Raw genomic sequence first — 25744 nt, forward strand, 5'->3', positions numbered from 1 at the left:
GGAGGTAACATCTAGCTTGAGACTCTCTTCAACTAAACACTTTTTTTCTGTGTTTCCAAGCAAATTATTGGTCATTTTGAAATATATTTTACATATTGACAATATATAATGCAGTGCAGTGTTGATTTAAAGAAAATAATCTTGAATTACACCAAGAGAGCTAAAATTTTATGGGTGAAATGGCGCCATGGGGTGACTTCTCTTCCACCCTAATGCCTTCTCTTCTTCCTTCTCCTCCACCCCCATTCTAAATCCCATCATCATCATCATCATCATCCAGGAGCCTTCTACATACACACCTCAAAGTAAGTAAACTTTTCTACCATTTTTGTTGAATTTAGGAAATTTTCGGTGAGCTGGAACCAATTACCCAAAAACCCATTGAAACAATGGTTTCGGTTAATGAACTTTTCGGTTAACGAACTACCTTCTGGAACGGATTGAGTTCGTTAACCGAGGGGTCACTTTAATGGTTCTCCAGTATTCTTCCCCATATGGGAGGTGTTCCAATGCAAAGCCGAGTCGACACTCCTTGTGAGTAGGTGTTCGCCACCCTTTGTGAGCTGGAATATGGCAGTCGATCCCGGCTTCATGAAGTCGGCGTCTCGTCGTCATGTGATGGCAGTTGGGGCCCAGATTTCTTGTATGCTCCACTGATGTTCGCATTGGATATGCCGTTGCAGCTACCACGATCATGGTGTCCATCCTTGCCGACGTTACTCGTGGCCTCCCTTTTCGAGGTTTCGTCTCCACTGAGCCCTCCTCCTCCCACCGGCGGATCCACCTCCTAATCGTCTTGGTGCTCCTCCCCACTTTGAGAGCAATGTTCGGCACAGTTGCCCCGGCTCTCCACATCGCGATGATTTGGCCTCGCTCAGCAATCACTGCCGACGAATTTGCTCGTCCTGCAGGCATATCTGAAATGGCAGGGTAATATTATGTTGTGGTAACTGATGCAGGCTTTTATATACTAGAGTAAATTAATGGTATTAGTAACACCTAGGTTAAGTATTATTACTCTGACATAACGTTTTGGTAAATCTTTTTGGATCAATTGCCCAAGAAACCCTTCCTATTTCATGTATTCATAGTGAACTGCAAGTGGATCCTACCCCCCCCCCGCCCCCAAACCTCCACCACCACCCCTGGGACTGTAGAGTGAACATTCGCCGATAATCATCATCATCATCATCATCATCAAGATTTAGTTTAACCAGACCACTGACACCCATTTGAGTCTCTCCTAGGGCTGGCCAGGGGGATTAGTTAACATATATTTGTGTTTCTATAATTTAGTGTTGCATTGTTTGGAGGAGATTACAGTATATTTCAGAAAGGTCAAAACTGAACTTAGGGAAAATTTTGGGGTCTGCTAAAATAGGGAAAATTTTGGGGTCTGCTAAAATATCTTACATTGTAGGGTTAGTGAAGCACATTGTTCGATACCGATTATAAATAGGGCCTTTAATGAGAATATGTTGGACTGTTATTTGTGTTCGGCAGTTGGAGCATATAGGTGGGGCTCCATTAGGGGAAGACATGAGATGTCCATGCGTCAATCACGTATGCCCAATTCTTAGACGATTCAGAATAGTTTCGTGATGTCGAGAGGATTGTTTTGATGATGACCAAGGATAAACTGATGATTTGATCATTTTTAGCTTATGACTTGTTCATTTTCCCAGGACTTTTGCCAATCGTCAAATATTAATTGTTTATAGGTAGTTAGCCTCGCCGATTATCAAAATACAGTAGAAGTCCAAAAATCCGAACTGCTTGGGGATTGGGTCGGTCCGGATTTTCGGATTTTCCGGATTCTCAGGCAGTACTTTTAAAATTAAAATTTAAGGAGGAATAAAGAAGAGATGAACAGGTACATTTTGATAGTTTATTCATTAGCAAATATAGCATGCTTCATTTATCAAAACGAGCAGTTTTAAAGAAAAATAAAGTCAACACTAGACAAAAATGTAAACAAACTGTCTAATACCATGACGAGTCTTGAAATTCCAAAGCCATCCATCACTAAATGCGCACTCTGATTTAATGTTCATTTGCTCCTTAAAAGACTTTGCTTTGGCAATAAGCATCGGCCCAGAAATTGCCATACCTTCTGATCGTTTTAACAAAAACCATTCGTGCAAAACTTTATCAAGATTTTCTAATTTGGGCCAATGTAAACTTTTTCTTTCAGCAATTTTAATGTAAACCTCAGAAGAAGCTGTGAATTCTAGAATTTTATTCTTTGCCTTTTTTATATCATAAATTGTAGACTTTCCAATGTTGTATGTTTCCATTAGAACAGCATTGCTCACATTACATTCTAGTTTCTTAATTATTTCAAGTTTGTCACTCAATTTCAATGTGTTCTTCTTTCTCTTCACACAACGAAGTTTATCTACTTTAGGGGCCATTATTATGGGCTTGTACTCTGTACATGGAAAGAGTAGGACTCAAAATTACATACGTTGTCGCAGTTTGATTGCTTGTTTTAAAGTGGCGATCGTGTGGTCGTTTGTTGTCGCTGTGCAGCTGTGGCATTCACGCATGCACACATACACACACAAAATTTATAATGCCTCAAATTTTACATTTCAGTTCAAGCTAATTACAAAACTAACAAAATTAGCTACCTATAATTTACAATTACTTTTATTATTAGAATTATGTAAATTAATTTTTTAAAGTAATTCCATTCATTCACATAACCCACAAAAGCCCGCTAAATTTAAAAAGTTTGAGTTTTCGAAAAGTCCGGATTCTCGGGTGGTCCGGATTCCTGGCATCCGGATTTTTGGACTTTTACTGTATATTGTTTTCCACTGCTTTACATATTTATTTGACAATTTTCAGCTATGACATACTTATCTCCTATAAATAATTCATTTAAAATGTATTTTTTTTACAAAGAATATTCACTGGTTCCAGAATGTATCTAAACTTACGCCAGTGATGGTCAAGTCTGGTCTTAAATAAGTTCATACTCGGTGCTATCACAACACTACCGGTAACTCTAAATACAAGGGGGAGGAGCCATGTCGTTGGTTCTGTGAGTGTTCATTACAGTAGTCCAATTCGTCGCCATGGGCAGAATAGGGGGAGGGGGGTTGGGGAATGCAGGGATGTGATGGATGGAATGTTCGATTGACGTTAGTCTTGGGGGAGGGATGAAGGGAAGAGGTGGGGGAGGGAGGAGTGGAGTGGGGGGATGGTGGAGGGGGAGTGTGGGGAGAGAATAAGTAGTCGATTAGTGTTTAGGTGTGGTAACCCACGATGCTCAAATTATGAGGTTTAATAGTTGGGTGGGTAGAGGGGAGGGGGAGGGGAGGCTAGGCGCGGAGTTGGAACTCGTGAACGTATGATGTTGTTTAATGTAAGTTATGGAACATTACAATATCTTCAAACGGGTTTTCACGCTATTAATAGGCCTTATGTAATTCACCAATAAGGATTACAACAGCACACAGTATGGCTGCAATTGGTAAGAAAAATATTATATAACATGACCAAATTATTGCCCTGCGTAATTTTTACAACCCACCTCACGCCTAAAGTAAACCGAAAAGTGCTTATGTGAATAGAAGATTTTCAACTCAATATCACATATTCTTTCACCTCTACAAATATCTGCTGTCACTCATGGGACACCCTGCAATAGTATAAGGACGACATGGGCTATGATGACAAATTAATGTGACTTACCTGTTGGTGACGACGATGGTAGGAATGAGGCCTCGGCATGTTTCAGTGTTCGACATCATCTCCTTCCCCTAGTGTGGGTGGAGCCAACCTTGGTAACAACTTGTGTATTCTCCGTGACTACCAGAAATGGTAGTCACGGAGAATTAATTACTGGTGTGCCCATCAGTCTCACCGTCGTAGCCATGAACGGCAGAGATATGGTCGTTGTAGTGCTTTTATTTACCCGTTACACATCTCTCACCATGCTTAATAATATTAACTATCTTCATGACATTCTTATTGTTATCAGTGATTGCGGAATTCACGATGTTATGCTCCACCTACACACAGCCTGTTACTAGACTAACCCCCACCTCCTCTACTCCCACCCCCACCACACACACTACAGTGGGCGACATCTGTTGGCCGACCATAGCATTTCCCCCAGCTGTTTCAAAACTACAGACTCAAGGCTATTCGAACCCTCACTGTGGATGGGTAGTATACACGACTTTTGTGCACGATAGTACAAAAGATTCATTATTATTTATTAATGAATATGTATTTGATTGAATTAATATTAATATATACAATGCAATTCATTAATAATATGTAGAATATTAAAACAGACAAGACGGCATTGTTTTCGATCATGTTTACAACACCCGTGGCGAATGACAGTGGTTTAACATAAGAAACTGAAGGAATAAGACCCTGGTTGTTGCTGTTGTAAAATTAATGTAAAAAAATTAATATGTATGTATTAAATAATGTTATTTAATGTTAATAAATGGAACAATAGCAGTAGCTAACCATTAATGGTAAAGAAAAGACGAAATAGATTTGGAACGCCATCGTATGTAAATGTGTATATGTGAAAACATCGTCATTTCTCTACATAAGAATATGAAAGCAACACTAATTATTGTTCATATATGTTTGAAGTAATACTTACTAATGTAAAACAAAATTCTACTCACAAATGGTGGTAAAGTCTAAAACATAAGGACAGTCAATGAATATTGGCTGAAGCTGAAGCTTTCCATAACAATATCATAGCTGTTGCTGAAACTGTTACTGAACCTGAGGTTGCTGCTGAAGCTGCTTATGATGCTGAATTTGATGGGGTAGCTGAAGTTGGTGGTTTAGGCCTTTGAATAATAAAGCTGTCGAAAGAACCTTTCACAGCTGCTTTCTTTTCTCAATATACATCTTTATGTAGAGGTCATTTGTGTGTTTCATGTCCCTGTTAATTTTAATGGATCCACTTCAGAAAATATGCTCATTGTTTGCCCCATATAATATCCACAGACCTCTCACTTTTTATATATCATTTTAACACATCTAGTTTCTCGGCTAAGGTTATACACTTTCTTTTAGCTTTTGAACCAGCACTACCATAAAAAATGCTGTAAGAAACCTGAGAAAGTTTTTCTCCTTTTCTTGTTCAGATGTGTGAATACAAATGGCCCGCCAAGCTCCGACTCTTGTTTACTAGCGATGCTCATTACCAGTACCACTCATTAGCACAGCAGTTCCATTGCCCGGCATCTTTTTTGCGCAAAGCGCTCTTCTTCTTTTTTCAGTATTTTTTTTTAATACAGATCAGATTTTTTTATTATTTATATGAAAATGTAATTTTATTTTATATTTATTATATTTTCGTCATAAATACAAATAAAATAATGACGTAAATTGAATTGGGTCCTAAATTAACTAGTGTCTTAAATATGAAATGTTGTTGGTCGAATCGTCATTATCGGAGGCTTTACTGTACTCCAAGTTAGGACGAATGAATCTCTTATATACTTGAAGCAACTGCTCAGCAGTGAATTAGCTACTGCATCTGTACAGCATTCCCAACTTTTGGGAGACAGCTTTAGCAATGTTGAGCATGTGTGGCTTCCATGACATATTAGAGGAAATGGTGAGGCCTAGCATATCTATTTTAGAATTTGGCAGAATGATAGCTTCCTGAAATGTGATTGGTGGGAAGTCATCTAATTTGGAAAGTGTAATTGATAAATACTGAGTTTTATTACTGTACTATTGAATTTAACCAAGTTTCTAACTCCCCATTCAGAGATGCTGCACATATCCGCATTGATAGATGTAATGATAACAGCTCTAGAAACAGATCTAGTTTAAGAGTTTGGGGGAAGGGGAAAATGTGAAGAAGACTGAAGAGTAGAATCATCAGTGTAAGAATGGATAGAATTAGCTATAGTGTGAAGTAAATAATTTACAAAAAAAGGAAGAGAGTAGGTGAAAGAACAGAACCCTGTGGGACACCACTATTGGTAGACAAGGAGCGAGAGATCGATTCCTCGACAACAATTGCCATGGATCGGTTCTCAAGGAAGCTAGAGATTAGAGAACAAAGTCAGGGAGAGAAACCATAAGAGGAGTGTGTAAAAAGCAAAGATTTGTGCCATACCCTGTCAAATGCTTTGGAGATGTCGAAGGCCACGACGAAAGCTTCCCCATAATCCCTAAGAGAGGATAACCAAAAATTGGTGCAGTAGGAAAGCAGATCACCAGTAGATCTCGCCTGGCAAAAGCCATACTGGTGATCCAACAAACAAGAATGGCGTTCAAGATGACGGAGAAAATGGGAGTTCAAGATAGTTTCGAAAATTTTATAGAGGGATGAAGTTAGGGCAATGGGGCGATAGTTAGAGGGATTAGAATGGTCACCCATTTTTGGGATGGGCTGAACCAAGGCATGCTTCCAAGAAGAAGGAAAAGTTTGGGTTTGAGGCAAAGGCAAAAGAGGCGAGCAAGCACAGGGGCCAGGGCTTCAGCACACTCCCTCAGAACACGAGGGGGTATTCCGTCCGGTCCATGCGCCTTACTCACTTCCAACCTGGATAACACACCAGCAACCCTACGAGTGGAGATTATAGGAAAGTGCATAGGTTCAATAGGAGGAACAGGGGTAGGAGGGATAGAGTTGGAATTGTCAAAGGTAGAGTTAGAGGAGAATAAGGTGCCAAAGAGATTGGCTTTGTCAGGGGGAGAGTTGGCTATAGAGTTATCAGGTCGGAAGAGAGGAGTAAAAGGGAGTACAGAAGTTATTACAGATGTTTTTGGTTAAGGACCAGAAGGATTTACTGGAAAAAGAATTAGTCAGGATATCGGTCTTTCTTTTTATAAAGTTCCGCTTGGCCCTACGAAGAATAGCCTTTCAACGATTCCTAGAAGTAATGAAAGAGGTGTGGGTAATAGGAGAAGGAGATAGTTTCTTAGCTTGATACGCCTTATCTCTCACCCTGCAAGCAAGAGAGCAGGAGCAATCAAACCATGATTTTAAAGTGAAAGTTTGGGTAGAAGATGGGATAAAAGCAGTCATACCACCCTGTATAACCCCAGCAATGCTGTCAGCACATACAGAGGCATCCCAAGTGGAAAAGCAACATTTATCCAAAGGAAAGTCGGTGAAGAATTCTCGCAAAGATTGCCAGTTTGCCCTCTGATAGTGCCATAGTTGAGGTTTAGAGGCGGATGGGGGAGGTGGTCATGCCAGTTTGATTTAATATAAATAAGATTGTGATTAGAAGACCCTAAGGGGGCAGAAATTGAGTATGAATAGTGTGAGTGGTTAGAGGTAAAACAAAGATCAAGAATGTTAGCAAGTTGACCGTGTCGATCAGGAATGCATGTAAGGTGTTTGATTATTTGTTCCTAATCATTAAGTAAGGAAAAAGAGAGTGCTTCAGCTTCACCTGGGTCATCCCTTTCAGAGCCAAGCCACTCTCTGTGATGTATATTGAAATCCCCCTAGGTAGAGGATCTCGGTGTTGGGGTGTGTGGATAGCAACGACTCCTGGCAAGAGGTGAGATAGTCAAAGAGTTCCAAATAGTTGGTAGAGTTGGGAGCACAGTACACTGCAGGAAAAAAGAAAAATATTCATAGTTGGTAGAGATATTTTGAGCCAGATGACATCATAAAGGGAAGATTCAAGATCCTTGAGTCGAGCTATAGGTGTACGTGTGTTGCATTAGGCGCATACACCTCCCTTAGAACGGGAAGAGGTATAAAGGTTGTACAGGTGCTCCTCTACTTACGAATGAGTTACGTTCCTGAGGCTTGTTTTTAAGTCCAACTTTACTCCTGTAGATACCAAACATATTGTAAAAAAGGAAAAGATTATGGATATTTAGTACAGCTATGCCCTTTAAAACCTGGCTCACTCTTCTCTTCTTAGGTAATATTTGTTCTATCTGGAATTTTCTTCAAAATAATCCAGTCTCTTCCACATTGAACACCTGTTCTGGCAGGTAACCCTCTTCAGTGATGATGTTTGTATCTCTGAAAGTTTGTAAGTTGAATGTTCTTAAGTAGAGGAGCACCTGTAGTTGGAGACTTGAAAAGGTTTGGGTGAAGCTGCTTTGGTCTGTTGAAGTTCGGAAAATAGTAAGAGGTTAATAGATGGTGCTCCACAAGAGGAAAATTGGAACTCAGGCCTCAAATGTTGGAAAAATGAAGTGTGAAAAAAGTCAATCCTCCGGCAACTGCGGTGGCGTCACTTGAAGCCCCAGTAGTTTGATGATGATCAGGTCGGCCCTGGGGTCCACAACCTTCCCGACCAGTGGGACCCATCCGAGAAGGCCCCGCTTCAATATTAATATCAACTGACATTGGAGAATAAAATAGAATGAATACGGTAGGACAGATCAAGAATGAGTACGTTTATATTTGTTGTGTTGACAATAGTAAGAGAGACAATTGAGACCCAGCAATTGTGTATGAATGAGGCAGAAAGACAGATCAACAACCTGAGACTTGCTCACAGTTTTTGTGATGCCTTATGGTAGCAGGGTCTACCATTAGACAACACATTGTGCTTCCAATATCTTCCCAGGTGGTAGTACCTCCCTGTTTGGTAGCAGCCTACTACCTACTACCTAAGATATACCTAATCTTCTTCATTTATTTGTATGTACTCATTTACATGCATATTGTGAAAAAGTATACAGTATTATACCACAATTATCGACATCCTTCATGTTGGGTTGGCTAGATGGCTACGAAAGAAATTCTGTGAGTTTGATCTATGTATCAATCCAGCTGGTGCTGGCGCCGTATGGCAACTTGACCAACCCAACTTTAATAACAAAGCACGGAGTTGACTCGAGGGTAGACTCGTATTTTTTCTACATTACATTTTGTTGTTGTGATCTTATTACCGTATTTGTGAGAGGATTTCCCCAATATTATTTATTTGTATGTATTTTAATAATAATAATAATAATACAGTAGTAATAATAATAATTAGTGGTTTTTTGAGAGCATGGCAGCTGGAAGGCTGAAAATATACAGTTACATAATTGGGGAATAAGTCACTTGATTGACAAATAACATAGGTGATACAAATATGATATATAATAACTAAGTGGGGAGAAGGTTATACTATAGCACATTTCAACAAAGTGACAGTGCAAAATGTTAAGATTGGCTGGGAGTGAATATACCTGTATACACTGGTTGATAACAAGTTGTTGATAATTTTTATGATAGTTGGGACTGGGCTGCTCTTATAGTGTGTGTGTGTGTGTGTGTGTGGGTGGGTGGGTTAATAATTAATGGTCTATTGAAAAAGTCGGCAGGCCGAAGGCTGAAAATATACATTGGACAAAAATGACTTATAACATACAAAGACATGGGGTGGGTGGGTCGTTTAACAAAAGCTTTCATTACTGAAAGGAGAAGGAACAATGATTGAACATACAAATTATTATAGTTTACAGTTGATGGCTCGGGCCTGGGCTGGTCATGGAGACACCAGGTGGTGTGGTGTTCACGTGGTGTAGTAACTTGTCCTCGAGTGTTGATATGAAGGACCTAATGTGGTCATGGGGACACCGGGTGGTGTGGGGTGGTGTCATAGTACCTTGCCCTGCTGGGTGGTGTTGTGTTATCTCGTAGTCAGGTACATATCCGGCCGGCCCTCTGTTGTTCCCATGGTGGACTGATTAGCACCTGGTCAGAAGACGGTGGTCAGTTCCCAGGGGTGCTTATCTCACTGGTGGGTCGCGGCTTTCACTGGTACTGTCTAGTGTTGAATTCACTGGCTTAAACACTGTTCATCCATGTTCAACACTGGTCCCACTTCTTTCCAAAACGAAATTGTCACTTTTGATTATGTTGATATCCCGGTGGTGAGGTTGGGTCGGGACTTGGGGAATGGGCCGAACATTGGCCGCTGAGCAGCGGCTGAATAGGTCTCGACCCTACGGTGGTCAAAGAGAGAGAGAGCGATTTTTATTTGTCCTAAGGTCAAACACATAGTATATATTTGTTTGTACAGAAGTAAAAATGTACCCACCAACCAGTCAGCAAGTGTTATTCGCGGTCTTGGTGATTCGTGGCCATTTTGAGAACCTAACTAACAGAATTTGGGGAACCTCTGTATTCTGTAAGTATAATATGCATATGTCATGTGTTCTGACTTAAGAACGTCCTCAGGAATGGAACCTGTTCGTAACTCCGTATATGTGAAATTTCTTGTACTGTCTGACTTACCATTGGAAGTGAAGTGTAAACATTATGGGAAGGCTTCTACAGTACCACCAAAAGGCTTGTAGTTAGTTATATTTGTTTTTGGGACAAGTCCCTTGTTATTTATTTGTTGTTGAACACCATCTTGTGTATGTTGTACAGTCTACACAGCATCACCATGTATGGTGGAATCTTGATAATTCGCATTTTTCAATTCACAGGTACCTCTACAGTATACAGTCTGCATGGTAACTTGGCAAGCCTATACTTATGTCTTCTCGTGTTGGTGTGTGTGACATCACAAAGAAATGTCCCAGGTCCACATTTTTCATCCTTTTCAGGAATTTTTATGTTTCAATGAGATCTACCCTATTGTGCATTGTCTGAAGGGTTGTAGTTCTTGATACATCTTGATCGCTCTATGTTGCCCCTTTCCTAAAGATGTTAGATCTTTTTGGGGGTTAGGGTTTCCATGCCTGTTGTATACAGTAATCCAGACTGGGACATTTGTGCAGTTGAAGGAGCATTTTTCTCTACAGATAGAGAAAAAGGTATGCTTTATAATTTCCATATCCTGGTTTGCTTTATGCATTATGTACTATCGTGAACAAAAGTTCGCTCCTTCCCAAACTGAAGCAGTATCGACGCACACAGCACACCTGCACCAGATAACGATCAGGGTAAGTCAGTTCGGAGACTCGTTCCCGTGTCTCAGTTTCACTACAGGGAGCGAACTTTTGTCCACGATAGTACATTGTTTCTTGTTTATTAAAGCAGTTTTGGAACAGTTTATGGGTATTTCTTGGCCTCTGGAACCAAACTCATTATTTTAATTTAAATCAATTAAACTATAATTCATGATTTGATAATTCACTATGTCTTCTGGTACCTAACCCACTAATTATTGTGACTCAACTGTATCTCTTTAATCGTCTTTAGACAAGCTTTTTAAATTTGGATTGATTTTGGTGAAGTTATCATCAAAACTCTCTGTTTAGTGGCCATCTTTGATTTGTTATCAGATTACACCTTATGCACACTGTATCACATGATTTATTTGAATCATTTTATGGCAAAATATTCATATTAGTGATGCTGGGATTAAACTGGATATGACATGATTCTTCATGTTTCCTTCATAAAATATCCATAAATAGCATCAATGTGATATATACTGTATCATTTGTTTATGATATATAGCGCAGTGTACTTTAATGTTTTACCACATGATAAATGAGACTAATGTATCCTGGCATCATACAGCATAAACTTATGTCTGCTTGGTAAATTTATGTTAGCAATACAGTACAGTATTGAGGTAAGGGGGAACACCTTCTCAACCTAACAACTCTCTCACTCTTATTATCTAAATAAGTAAGTGTGAGCCTTTGGTTAAATTGCACTGTATAGGAAAATATTTTGTTATCCTCTTAGCCACTTGTCAGCGTACTAGTCTGTCAGTTCTCTGTTACACACTGTTTGCAAGTTCTGGGCATGTATGGGTTCTTGAATGTACCTGTACATTTTCCAGTGATAGTTTTCTGTACTGATAGATTCTTTACCTTGAGGCTGGGACAGTCATCTGTAAGCTTATTACATATACCATTCAAATAATTTATGGTCACATAAACTTCATTTTAGTTTTTATGGAAACCACAGCAAGAGGCTGAAAATTACTTTGGTAATATCCAAGTTTTTCATTTGTTTTTCTCATCTTAAGTACTTGGAATTAAAATAATTTATTCACTCATTTATATGTTTCAAGGAAAATCAAAACTGGTGTAGTGATAAGGTGTCACCATTTTTGTGGCTCTTCTTTGTGGCCCAACAGGATTTTGTTTCACCAGCTGATTCAATACTATCCAGGCCATTTTCTATTTCTGGCACTGTTTAATTTGATATGGGAGAGAATAAGGTCTTCTTCCCTTGTCCTGAGTTCTTTAAGTCCAAAAATCCGGACTACTTGGGGATTGGGTCGGTCCGGAAATTCGGATTTTCCGGATTCTCAGGCAGTACTTTTAAAATTCAAATTTCAGGAGGAATAAAGAAGAGATGAACAGGTACATTTTGATAGTTTATTCATTAGCAAATATAGCATGCTTCATTTGTCTAAACGAGCAGTTTTAAAGATAAAGCTGTGAATTCTAAAATTTTGTTCTTTGCCTTTTTTATATCATAAATTGTAGACTTTCCAATGTCATATGTTTCCATTAGAACAGTATTGCTCACACCACGTTCTAGTTTCTTAATTATTTCAAGTTTGTCACTCAATTTCAACGTGTTCTTCTTTTTCTTCACACAACGAAGTTTATCTACTTTAGGAGCTGTATGTATATTATGTATGCTGGATTATGTATTATGTATGTATATTATGTATGTGCTCCATTTATATTTATTCAGCCTAGCTAGCAGCGTGTGGCAATGTTATTACCACATCCCACACGCTTAATTAATGTGCCTGGCGACGTATGGAAGCTGCTAATGTATCACTTGCCATACGTCGTCTATGGTAGTTGACCAGGACCTTAGCTAGGGAGCAGTGCTATCCACCTCTGTGTACATACTCTTATCCAGTAAACCGAACCTACAAAACTATACAGGTGTTTGTGTTCTCTCCTGTATATAGAACTTATTACCCAGAACATCTAACATGGCGCAGTGCGTAGTTTTACTGGATTATTACGAGTGATTAGTGCAAGTTTGTGGAAAGCCGGCTGATGGATCCCCGCCTTGGGTCAACCCCGCGTCATCCCTCGAAGAATTTCGCAACTTTGAGCAGTGTCAGTGACAGTGATTTTCTGTGAAGTGTTTAGTGCATTGTGTGTTTCGTGCCATTCATGTGTGACCTTGTTCGAACGGATTTCCAAGGTATACGGCATGTTCTGGGCATTTGTGGGGTGTAGAGCTCAGCGCACCCTCCTCTGACCGTTTACAGAGAGCGACTGAGCTACTCCTATCTCCACCCCCCTCCCTCACAGCGCCGCCTCCACCCCCCCTCACAGCTGGGGCGAGACGCTCTGCCTGCCTGGGACACACACACATACATGTACTAACACTTGCTGACCGCGCGGTTTCTTATATATATTTTATATATATAACCTACTTATCTGTGTATTTAATTAAATTTTTTTTGTCTGAAATCTTGTTGATACGACGGGCTGACCGGTCAACACTGATTTAAGACACAGTACACAGATAAAGTAGTTATGTCTCATGCCTTACGTAGCCGTGGACCCAGCGCCTGGATGAGTCAAGCGGATGATAGTCCCCCAGAGATGGATGACCAGGCTGACCATGACGCCCCAGCTCCCACAACATCGCGCAGCCCTTCACCTCAACATTCAGCGTTATCTCCAGAGATAATTGCCTTAATGAAGTTTATGAGAGATGAGAGACGCGAGGATGAAGCTCACAGACGTTTGGCGGATGAGCACAGAAGGCAAGCAGAGGCAGAACGAGACCACCAACGGAGAATGGAAGACAGTGCACGGTTTGAAGCCTTGATATCTCGCCTCACTGTTAACCAAGCCCCTGGCTCTAACACTGCCTCGGTACTGAATGGTTCAGATACCTCATCCATGCTTCCTTCACGCCCCCCAGCCCCACCTAAAGCAGCAGCTCAAACACCGCCCATCTTGGAGCCTGATGTAAATTTCCAGACTTTTCGCGAATGGCGGCGGCGGTGGGCTGATTATGCTACAATGGTGGATCTCCAGAGTTTGTCACAGCCTAAACAACTCATCCAGCTGCGTATGTGCCTGTCCTTGGAAGTTCAGCGTGTCTTAGAACATACGTTGCAGGTACCCCCAACCTCTTCGCTGTCTGTAGAGGAGGTACTGGACGTTCTACAACGGCACATCAAAGGACAGCAGAATGAAGCTCTGCGCAGGAGGGAATTGTTTAGCTGCAGACAGATGGAGGGTGAGTCTTTTGACGCTTTTTATGTACGTCTTAAGAGAGCCTCGAAGAGGTAGATATATGTTTAGGCCACCACCAGCAGTGCGAGGAGACCCAGTTGAAGCAGGTGATCCTGATGGGTGTTAAGGACGAGGAACTTGTCCAACGCCTCACCTCCCTCGACTCTTCCTCTTCTCTTCAGGATGTGTTGACGATATGTCGCTCCTATGAGGCTGCCAGGTGTGCCACCTCTGCCATCCGAGCTCCCCCTACAGCTGTACGCGCTGTTTCCCGGTACAAGAAGGACAAGAAGTCTGCTCCTACGCCTTCGCCCACCACGTCCACGCCCGGTTCATTTTGCAACAACTGTGGTAAGCAGCACGGAACACAGGTATGTCCAGCTGCTCAGTCTACCTGCAACAGTTGTGACCGTAAGGGCCACTGGTCACTCACAGTACGGTGCCCAGCCAAACGCGTCCAGTGCAATGTGTGCGGCCGTCTGGGCCACTATGACAAGTGTTGCCCTCCCAACAAACCCAAGGAACAGCGTCAACGGAAGCTTCAGCGCCCTTCTACCAGAGAGGGCCGCCCACAGTCGCCAAATCAGAGGCACGACGACCCTGGACAAAGCCCGACCCATTTTAGGAGGGTGTACTCCTCGCATCCCAGGACCAAAGTCCCCCAGTACATCAGCGTCATCGTGACCTACGGCGGTGTGTCATCCCGTCTTCAGATGTTGCCCGACACCGGCGCTGATGCTACAGTCATCGGTCCCCAGCATTTGCGATGCTTGGGGCTCTCTCCAAGCGATCTAGGACCGCCTCCCGAGGACCTCCGCTTTATGGCAGATGGTTCACAGATGGCCCCAGCCCTGGGTTCACTCTATGCACATGTCACCTTTGGCAACAGGTCGTGTCAGGCCTGGATTGACGTGCATAATGGTGTCCCGACTCCCTTGCTGTCCTACAGACATTGTCAAGAGTTGGCCATCATCTCCCAGGACTTCCCAACACCGATTCTCGAGGTAAATTACGCCAACAGGGTGCATGAAGGGAGCAGCAACTACCCTGCTGCCGCCCTACCCCTACCTCTGGCCAGTGACACCTCTCCTTCGGTAGTTGTCCCTGCTGCATCACGTCCCCACGCCCTGGCTCGCCTTCACGACAGTCACCGTGGAGCTGAGGCCACCAAACGACGTGCACGACAGACTGTGTTCCGGCCTGGCATCGACCCCGACATCTCCAATGCTGTCCAGGTGTGTAAGCCCCGCCACGTATTACAACCCAGCCAGCAGCAGGTACCCTTCATGAGTGACGACAACCCCACCCGCCCCTTTGAGTCTGTGTCGGCCGACTTTTTCTGTGTGTCAGGAAAGTCCTTCCTGGTTATCGTCGACCGTCTCTCTGGTTGGCCGGTTGTCATCAAGGGCGGTAATGACACGACGTCTGCCGCCACCATCAGCAAGTTCCGCCACTACTTCCGTGACGTGGGCGTTCCTGTACGCCTGCGAACCGACGGAGGGCCTCAGTTCACAAGCCGGGACTTTGCTGCGTTCCTCGACCGATGGGGAGTCCGGCATGTGTTGTCATCGCCCCATTACCCGCAGTCCAACGGCCACGCTGAGGCTGCTGTCAAATCTAAACACCTCATCCTTAGGTGGCCTTCTGGAACATTGACTGCTTGAGCCGCCGACCGACCGGTTCTTGAACTCCTAACACACACCACACCGGACGCTCCCCTGCCCAGGTTTTGTATGGACGCCCCTTCGTTCTTGTGTCCCTGCTCACCCTCAATCCTTCTCCAAGGAGTGGCAGGCCAAGACAGAGGATTGTGATCGCCGAGCCGCCGAACGTGTTCAGGACGTCGTCGCCCGCTACAACGACCACGCCAGTTCTCTCCCCAGGTTGAGTGTCGGCACCCAAGTCCGTGTTCAGGACCCGACCTCCCTACGTTGGGACAAAGTAGGCGTAGTCATGGGTCTCGGCAGGTCACGGGACTACCAGGTGCGGTTACCCAGTGGTCGTGTGTGGTGGAGGAACCGCCGTTTTCTCCGCCCCGTAACACTGCCTTCTGCTGGCCCCGCCACCAGTGTTGAGTCCCATACCCTTCCCAGTGATGAAGTCCCTCGACGCTCAGAACGGATCCAGAAGAAAAGGTCCGCTCAAGACTTTGCTATGAGCGTATAGGGGGGAGGGAGGTGTATGTATATTATGTATGCTGGATTATGTATTATGTATGTATATTATGTATGTGCTCCATTTATATTTATTCAGCCTAGCTAGCAGCGTGTGGCAATGTTATTACCATCCCACACGCTTAATTAATGTGCCTGGCGACGTATGGAAGCTGCTAATGTATCACTTGCCATACGTCGTCTATGGTAGTTGACCAGGACCTTAGCTAGGGAGCAGTGCTATCCACCTCTGTGTACATACTCTTATCCAGTAAACCGAACCTACAAAACTATACAGGTGTTTGTGTTCTCTCCTGTATATAGAACTTATTACCCAGAACATCTAACAGGAGCCATTATTATGGGCTTGTACAGTACAGTACAGTATTACCCCGCCTAACGCGGTTTCACTTAACGCGTTTTTTCATATACGCGGTGCCTCGCCAGAGCTGAACTTTCACTTAACACGGATTTTTTCCACATATACGCGATGAGTGTCCGGCTCGAGACGCTATTTTTAGATTTGCCCCACCCGCCACCCTGCCTGACTGCCTGTTTTAGCTCATAAAATTCATACAAATACCCGGCCAGAATATAATTTACATTGCTGGAATTCTTATAATTTGGTGATCATTTTGAATATAAACATCATATATTTTGCATTAGACATACAAATTTTAGATAAAATGTTTTCTCTGAGTAAATATGTTATCTTTTGTGCAAAATATATGACATGTATATTCAAAATATTCCTGGTCTTACAAGGAATCCAGCAATGTCAATTATATTATCCTAACTTTAGTTTGAGGTATTATTTATTACTAAAAAGTTAAATATTCTGGTTATCCCACACATCTCCTTGGGACGGTTGGTGGGGGGTGGGGGGGGAGGGAGGGACCGACCGACCATCTGTTACCCTGTGAAGAATATATTTTTTTTTTATTAACTGAAGATATTTGTTTTAGCTCATAAAATTCATACAAATTACCCGGTCAGAATATAATTTACATTGCTGGAATTCTTATAATTTGATGATCATTTTGAATATAAACATATATTTTGCATTAGACATACAAATTTTAGATAAAATGTTTTCTCTGAGTAGATATGTTCTCTTTTGTGCAAAATATGACATTTATATTCAAAATATTCCTGGTCTTACAAGGAATCCAGCAATGTCAATTATATTATCCTAACTTTAATCTGAGGTATTATTTAATACAAAATGTTAAAATTTATTTTTTTCACCCAACCTTTCTCTTGAAGGGAGGATTGGTGGGGGGAGGGTTGGGACTGACCGCGTGGTTGGAAGAGGGGGGGAGGCAAGGTGGGGTACTTTGATTGACAGATAGTGTCCTGAAGAATATTTTTTTTTTATTAACTGAAGATATTTGTTTTAGCTCATAAAATTCATACAAATTACCCGGCCAGAATATAATTTACATTGCTGGAATTCTTATAATTTGATGATCATTTTGAATATAAACATCATATATTTTGCATTAGACATACAAATTTTAGATAAAATGTTTTCTCTGAGTAAATATGTTATCTTTTGTGCAAAATATATGACATTTATATTCAAAATATTCCTGGTCTTACAAGGAATCCAGCAATGTCAATTATATTATCCTAACTTTAATCTGAGGTATTATTTAATACAAAATGTTAAAATTTATTTTTTTCACCCACTCTTTCTCTTGGTGGGGGGTGGGGGGGAGGGTTGGGACTGACCGCGCGGTTGGAAGAGGGGGGAGGCAAGGTGGGGTACTTTGATTGACAGATAGTGTCCTGAAGAATATTTTTTTTTTATTAACTGAAGATATTTGTTTTAGCTCATAAAATTCATACAAATTACCCGGCCAGAATATAATTTACATTGCTGGAATTCTTATAATTTGGTGATCATTTTGAATATAAACATCATATATTTTGCATTAGACATACAAATTTTAGATAAAATGTTTTCTCTGAGTAACTATGTTATCTTTTGTGCAAAATATATGACATTTATATTCAAAATATTCCTGGTCTTACAAGGAATCCAGCAATGTCAATTGTATTATCCTAACTTTAGTTTGAGGTATTATTTATTAAAATTTAGTAGTTTTCCCCCAAAAATTTCTCACGAGAGGGAAGAGCCAGCAGTGTAGTGTGAGAAGAGGGGGAGGGAGTTGAGTCCATTTTTTGAATGGACATTAACTTGGCGACTGTATTTCTCTATTTCTCTTAAGTATTAATTGTGTGCATGTACCATCGTAAAATTAAGATGTTATTTTTACTACAACATAGTTATGTGTCTTCAAAAAGTGGAGTTTGGGGGTCGGGCCGCTTTCTATTGGAATTAATCCCATATGTTCTGTTGTTCACTTAACGCGGGACCCTCTGGGTTCTATTGACCGCGTTAAGTGGGGTACAACTGTACAGTACTCTGTAAATGGAAAGAGTAGGACTCAAAATTACATACGTTGTCATAGTTTGATTGCTCGCTTTAAAGTGGCGACCGTGTGGTCGCTGTGCAGCTGTGGCGCTCACGCATGTACACATACACACAAAAGCCATTTAAATTAAAAAAAAAAATAAATAAATAAGTTTGAGTTTTCGAAAAGTCTGGATTCTCGGGTGGTCCGGATTTCTGGCATCCGGATTTTTGGACTTTTACTGTAGTGCGTTTAACGTTTGTGAGAGATTTGGTGATTCCAATTCGTAGGATATTTTGGATTTGGGTTGAAATGAAGAAATGCTTTGGACTATGATTTATTCTTTGATTAATGACAATACGATATTTGTATGTGTCATGGTATATAGGGGGTCCTTCGTTGAAAAAAGTTTGAGAACCCCTGCTTTAAGTCACAGGTCATGGTTCATATCAACAGGGAAGTGGAGTGGTTATTGTGTTGTCACTCCATTTTAATGGTCAGTGTTTGGTCAACGGCCATAGTGAATGATTACCTCAACAGCCTGATTGATGGGACTAGTGGTTTTGGGACTTAGAGCCTCCACATTTCCATGTTTAGGGTGTTTCAGCTTAGTAAACACTGTTTCATTCAACAGATTCAAGACCTTTTGGAAGTCCATCTTTCATAAAGTTGTTGCTGTTTTAGTTGGAACTTACCAAGATGACACCTTAATACTGTGTGGCATGGGGAACTTTGGTTTGTTCCTTTCTCTTTTACTTTGGAACTGACTTTGGCTTTAGATCAGTTTATTATGATTCATCTTATTTGTGGTGCAAGCAGAGCACAGTACAGATACTTCTTACCTCCCTTTTCTAGCTAGCTGGCTTTATTGTACAAAGTTGTTTGATCCTGAAATATTGTTATAAATGATGAATTGACCCTCAGATCCCATTGTATGAGCAAGTTGGGATTGTGCAACTCTGCATCTTTCTTCCCTCCCTTTTGTTGCTGATAGAATGTGATCTCAAGTAATGATTCTTGTGATGTCATCTTATATATATCCCAGTCATCTGGGGATTCAACCCTCAAGATAATCTGGTTGACTGGAGTTGTTTCCTGATTTCAACTCACTTATAAAATGGGACCTCAGGATCAGTCCACCATATTTTCATGCTAAGAGAAAGGGTAAGATATTACAGATTAACATTATTACAATACTTGTACATAATTACAAAGGCAAAGCTGTGTGCAGACCTGAGATTTTTCCACCAATCAATTGACTTCTGGCCTTTTAATTGTCAAGTAGTTCACTGAAGATCCAGTGTAAAAAATGGCAGAAGGGTCTGACCTGATGGTTGAAGATGGAACTCTTAGAGGATAGAATTAATCAAAGTAATGAGGAAAAGGGGTTTATGGTTTATATGCCCCAGATAATCCACCCATAAATCAGTTTTGTAACAAAATGCTCAATAATGTATAAGATAACCATTTGGTCAAACGGGACTAAATCTTTAACCCTGGTTAGGTAACAAAAATATTGTCTGTCTGGATAATGTATGCTGACTTTAAACATACCCAGGCAGGTTGTTCCAAAGGGTGATTTTCAGGACACTTGGTTCTTTCTCATGGTGATAAAGTGCCATTTTTTCTTCATTTATACAATGAAAATGAGAACTGAGAAAATAATATTAAGTTTTATAATAATGTCCTACATATATATGTTCTGTATTCCAGGGTGAAGTGGAAGAAAGTGATCTTGAGGCTGTTTGGTCTGATGTGGATTTTTCATTTAGTGGCCAGTAACATCACAACCTGCAGTGTTGAGAACGAGAGCAGCAGCCACAAAACCAACCAGTAATGTGTTGCTGCTTGTACTGTAAGCATGAGCAATTGCGGTGGCTAGAAGAAGATGAATCAAAATTTACCCTATAAGGGTTGCTGTACTCTTTCTTCCCTTGATAGACAAGATGAACGGAACTATTGTATTTATGAAAACTGATAGGATTTACAAGTTGATTGTGCTACATTCTCTTGTACATTGCATTTATACATTGTGCTTATATGTGTATGATTATAACTGGGTATATTGGGAGTACAGTATTATAATAATTAAGTGAACTATGTTGTGCTTATGACTTTAGAGAACACTCAGCATCCTGTGGCAAATACAGTATCATTATATTTATTTATGTATACATTCCTTCTATTTAAAATTCATGTTATCATCTGTTAATCATTATTCTCCTGTAATAAATATTTTGCTATACAGTGGTCCCTCGGTTAACGAGCGCCTCGGTTAATGAGATTTCGGTTAACGAGTTACCTTCCATAAGATTCTTAACTTCGGTAAACGAGCAATCCCTCGATTTACGAGTTTCTTACGAGCCTGCCTCAACATGTTTTCGCTTGCATTTGGCGGTCCACCAGCTGTAATATTAGTCCGCCAATACAGTAATCGGTTCTAGGGTTATATTCCTTACCATTTTAGTAAATATCAAGAAGTTTATACTATTCAATAATTTTAAAAGTTTAATATTAAATTTTGTAGTCATTTTAACAATTATTGAACATAATCGAAGGTAAGGAAACTAGTTTTATGCGCGCCATCCAGCCTGTCAACACACCAAATAGGCGCCAGTCTCTCTGTCTTTTCAGTGGAGGTAACATCTTGCTTGAGACTCTCTTCAACTAAATGCTTTTTTTCTGTGTTTGCAAGCAAATTATTGGTCATTTTGAAATTTATTTTACATATTGACAATATATAATGCAGTGCAGTGTTGATTTAAAGAAAATAATCTTGAATTACACCAAGAGAACTAAAATTTTATGAGTGAAATGGCACCATGGGGTGACTTCTCTTCCACCCCAATGCCTTCTCTTCTCCATTCTCCTCCACCCCCATTCTAATTCCCATCATCATCATGCAGGAGCCTTCTACATACACACCTCAAAGTAAGTGTACTTTTCTACCTTTTTTGTTGAATTTAGGCAATTTTTGGTGAGCTGGAACCAATTACCCAAAAACCCATTGAAACAATGGTTTCGGTTAACTAGTTTTTCGGTTAACGAGCAACCTTCTAGAACGGATTGTGCTCGTTAACCGAGGGACCACTGTATAACAGGGGTGGCCAAACTTTGAGGACATAAGAGCTGCACATTACAATTTTTAGATATTTGACAGTAGCTAAACATGAATAACTTTTCCATATACTGTACAAACAGTATATGTTACTGCTGCACACATCTAATTGTTTTCTTTGAAGTAATACAGTAGAAGTCCAAAAATCCGGATGCCAGAAATCCGGTCCACCTGAGAATCCGGACTTTTTGAAAACTCAAACTTTTTAAATTTAGCGGGCTTTTGTGTGTGTGCATGGGCATGCGTGAGCTGCACAGCGACAACAAGCGACCACGCGGTTGCCATTTTAAAACGAGCAATCAAACTGTGACAATGTATGTAATATTGTGTCCTACTCTTTCCATTTACCATATATAGCATACGTATTTACAAGCCCATAATAATGGCTCCTAAAGTAGATAAACTTCGTTGTGTGAAGAGAAAGAAGAACACTTTGAAATTGAGTGACAAATTGAAATAATTAAGAAACTAGAACGTGGTGTGAGCAATACTAATCTAATGGAAACATACGACATCGGAAAGTCTACAATTTTCGATATAAAAAAGGCAAAGAATAAAATTCCAGAATTCACAGCCTCGTCTCAGTATTTGCTAATGAATAGACTATCAAAATTTACCTGTTCATCTCTTCTTTATTCCTCCTTAAATTTAAATTTTAAAAGTACTGCCCGTGAATCCGGAAAATCCGAAAATCTGTACCTACCCAATCCCCGAGCAGTCCGTATTTTCGGAACTTCTACTGTAATAGAGAAAATGTTGCATGCCTAATTTTAAATCTGAACTGATTATTTTATTGCCTAAAATCATTTGTAACTTAGAATTTATAATATTTAAATAATATTTATTGTACGAGATGATACTTACGGTGATCTAACTAATCTCTGCTAGAAGTAGAAGGTTTGACATGGGCCCCCTTCTGGTAGATATGTTGTCAAGGTGGTATGAAGAACCTCTGTCAGGTGTTGATTAATGAGGTCTGCACACTGTTTCCATTTTACCAACCTCATCATCGAGTCCAGCTATTCATAATTATAAGTTGTGCCAAAACTTGAGATATGTTGTACACTGACCTCTTGAGTTGAGGATAGTTTGCTTTTGGCAGTTGCTTGTAAAACACAATTGTAAATAGGGACTTATGTATAATCTTTAAACCCAGTATAATCTTTAAACCCACATCCTCCTGTAACTTTCAAAGTTTTTTCGAGTGATGCAGCTTCCATAATCAAGGGTGTGGGAATAGGAAAACCATCACTAATCACATCAATCATGAGTGGATATACAAGAAATTCAAAGGAGTCTTAATTTTTTCACATCATCTAACTTGAACTGAAAATCATCTACAAGTCCTTCACATCATCTAACCTGAACTGAAAATCATCTATAAGTCCTTGTACTTTACCTTTGTATTCCTTCAGTATGTTGCCTACTACTTCAGTATCAGAAAATAAGTTTACTCTTTTCTTGAGATGGGGAACATGGCAAAAGTTTCTTGATGCAGTTGTAGTAAGTCTATTTACAGTAGCTTTACCTTGTTCTTGAAGCTAAAAATTGTCTGTTTAAGGTCAGAAATGATCTTAAAACTTTCCCTGGAATTTGAAGGTGCTTCATTAAAACAGCAAAAAACATCTGATCTTACACCCAACCATTTATTATCTTCTACTTGTGGATATGACCTTCCCTTCTCTTACATGAAATCAGTGTTCACTACAGCAGTTCAACAAAATATCTAAACTGTCACTGTTTTTTTCCAGTTGAACAGATGAAATTGACAACTGCAAGGAGAATTTTCTTCAACATTGTCAAACTTAAGTACTTGCTTGTCAAATGATCATGGTGAATGGTGCTTTGAACAAAGAGATATCCAGGAAACTTTTAATAATTTTCAAAAGCCCAACAAAGCCTTTATATCTTCCTACTATTAGTAACAACACTGACATCTGTCAATAATTTGTTAATTTATCTAAGCGCCATGTTTCTCTTGGGGGTACTAAGTCCAACATTTTGTCTTTCACGGTTACATCGGCAGAACATAACCAGCAAATATTGCCAGTTGTGGACTATCTTGTACTGTATGTCTGTGGATTCATCGAGGGCCAAACTGAATGTAACAGAATTCTTCAGGTCATTTTGTATCTTGATTACACCACCATCACTGATCTGGTAAATATGTGTCTCCATACTGCAGAAGGAAATAGGAATCCTTGCCATTTGGCTTTAACTTTTGTGCTATTTAGATCCAAAATTGTAAGTTGATTGGTAATATTCTTCTTTACAAATTCTCCCTCAGAGAACGGACACTTAGCATGAGCAGTATTCTCTGCCATAACAAAACTAATTTCAATCATTCAGTTAGCTGTGTTATGAAAAGATGAAAATGGTGTCTTGCTGATCATTTAGACCAGTTTTCAGCATGGTTAGCGAGGTTTTATGCAATACTAACTTGGGAGGTTATTCAGAAGAAAAGTTTTTATGGTTAGTCTCATGATGACACTGTAATTTACTGGCTTTAAAGTGAGTGAATAAAAAATGGCTGGTAAGACACACAGGTTTCTCACATTTAACAGTAAATGCAAAATTCTTTTCTACTTAAAACATTGGTTGTCTGCCTCATATTTCTGTTCTTTTCACTTTAACAGTTCCATTTTCACCCATCCGAGAATTAAAACATTCAGTATTTTAACCCTCAGATGCTGGAGTCATGGTCGTCTTACCATATTAAAAGTGTTGCCACACATGAAACAAGTAAAATTTTCCCGATTATAAAAATCACTAATTTTAGGTTTTTTCTGATATGCATAAAGCACGAAAATTTTATGTTTAGTAAGGTTATAACAAATTTCAGTACAGTATTTCTATGAACAATATGAGTTGGTAGACCTTTATTGTCTTGTATCTGTATGAGCTGTGGCATGGGAACAGAAACTAAACCAATGCTTAGTATTGTGTTGTGAGCTGCACATAATGTGCAAGGGCTTAGCCACCCCTGCAGTAATAAACATTTTCTAGATACTTTCAATATATGATTTCTGATTTGCCTCTTTAAAAATTTGCTTAGTATGTAATATACTGTACTGAACTGTTTATACCCTTGAATATGTCTGTCTCATTTCTAGATTGATGCTGACTTTTTAACCAAATCTCCTTAATTTTACATGTACAGTGGTCCCTCGGTTAATGAACGGTTCGATTAACAAAATTTTCGGTTAACAAATTACCTCCCATAAGGATCTTCAGTTCGGTTAACGAATGAAACTTCGATTAACGAAATCCTTACGAAGAACACGTTTTGTTGTGAGCATCAACTGATCAGCTCATGGGCTAGTCTGCCAATTCAGTAATCTATTCTATGTTTACATTTGTTTCCAATGGACTAAATATCAAGAAAGTTGTGCTCTTTAATATTTTTGCATTTTTGTTATTAAAATTATTAGTCACTTTAAAATTCTGTTAACATATTGATAATATATGCAGTACAAGGAACTAGTTCTTTGTGCACCCGTCAGCCGCTTGACTCGGCCACCAGGCGTCAGTCTGGCTTTGTTGACAGTGGAGTGAACATCTATTTTGTTGGTGTCTTTAATATTTTTGCATTTTTACATTGAAATTATTGGTCATTCTGAAATTTTGTTAACATTGATAATATATAGCGCAGTTCAGTGTTGATTTAAATAAAATAATCTTGAATTACACCTAGTGAACTTAAGATTTTATTGGTGAAATGACGGCATCAAGCATGGGTCCCCTGAAAGGTGATTTCTCCTCCATCCCCACTTCCTTCTTTTCTCCCTTCTCCTCCACCCCCACTCCTAATTCCCATCATCTTCAGCCAGGAACCTTCTACATACACACCTTAAAATAAGTGTACTTTACTGCATTTTTTTTTTTTGTATGTACTTTTCTGTGAGCTGGAACCAATTACCCAATATCCCATTGAAACAATGGATTCGGTTAAC

At 40.1% G+C, this 25744-nt stretch overlaps 1 protein-coding gene across 1 annotated transcript in view; it reads left to right on the top strand.

The window, feature by feature from the left end:
- The window catches only part of LOC121868117 (anaphase-promoting complex subunit 7-like), an 81937-nt gene extending 60903 nt beyond the window's left edge, over window positions 1–21034 (top strand). The window contains exon 12 of the mRNA XM_042368399.1: window positions 20387–21034. Coding sequence (XP_042224333.1) covers window positions 20387–20455 — 69 coding nt within the window. The 3' untranslated portion in view covers window positions 20456–21034. The remainder of the gene's footprint in view (window positions 1–20386) is intronic.
- The last annotated feature ends 4710 nt before the right edge of the window (window positions 21035–25744 follow it).

This window comes from Homarus americanus, unplaced genomic scaffold (assembly GCF_018991925.1).
Source record: "Homarus americanus isolate GMGI-L3 unplaced genomic scaffold, GMGI_Hamer_2.0 scaffold47967, whole genome shotgun sequence".
Classification (NCBI taxonomy): Eukaryota; Metazoa; Arthropoda; class Malacostraca; order Decapoda; family Nephropidae; genus Homarus; species Homarus americanus.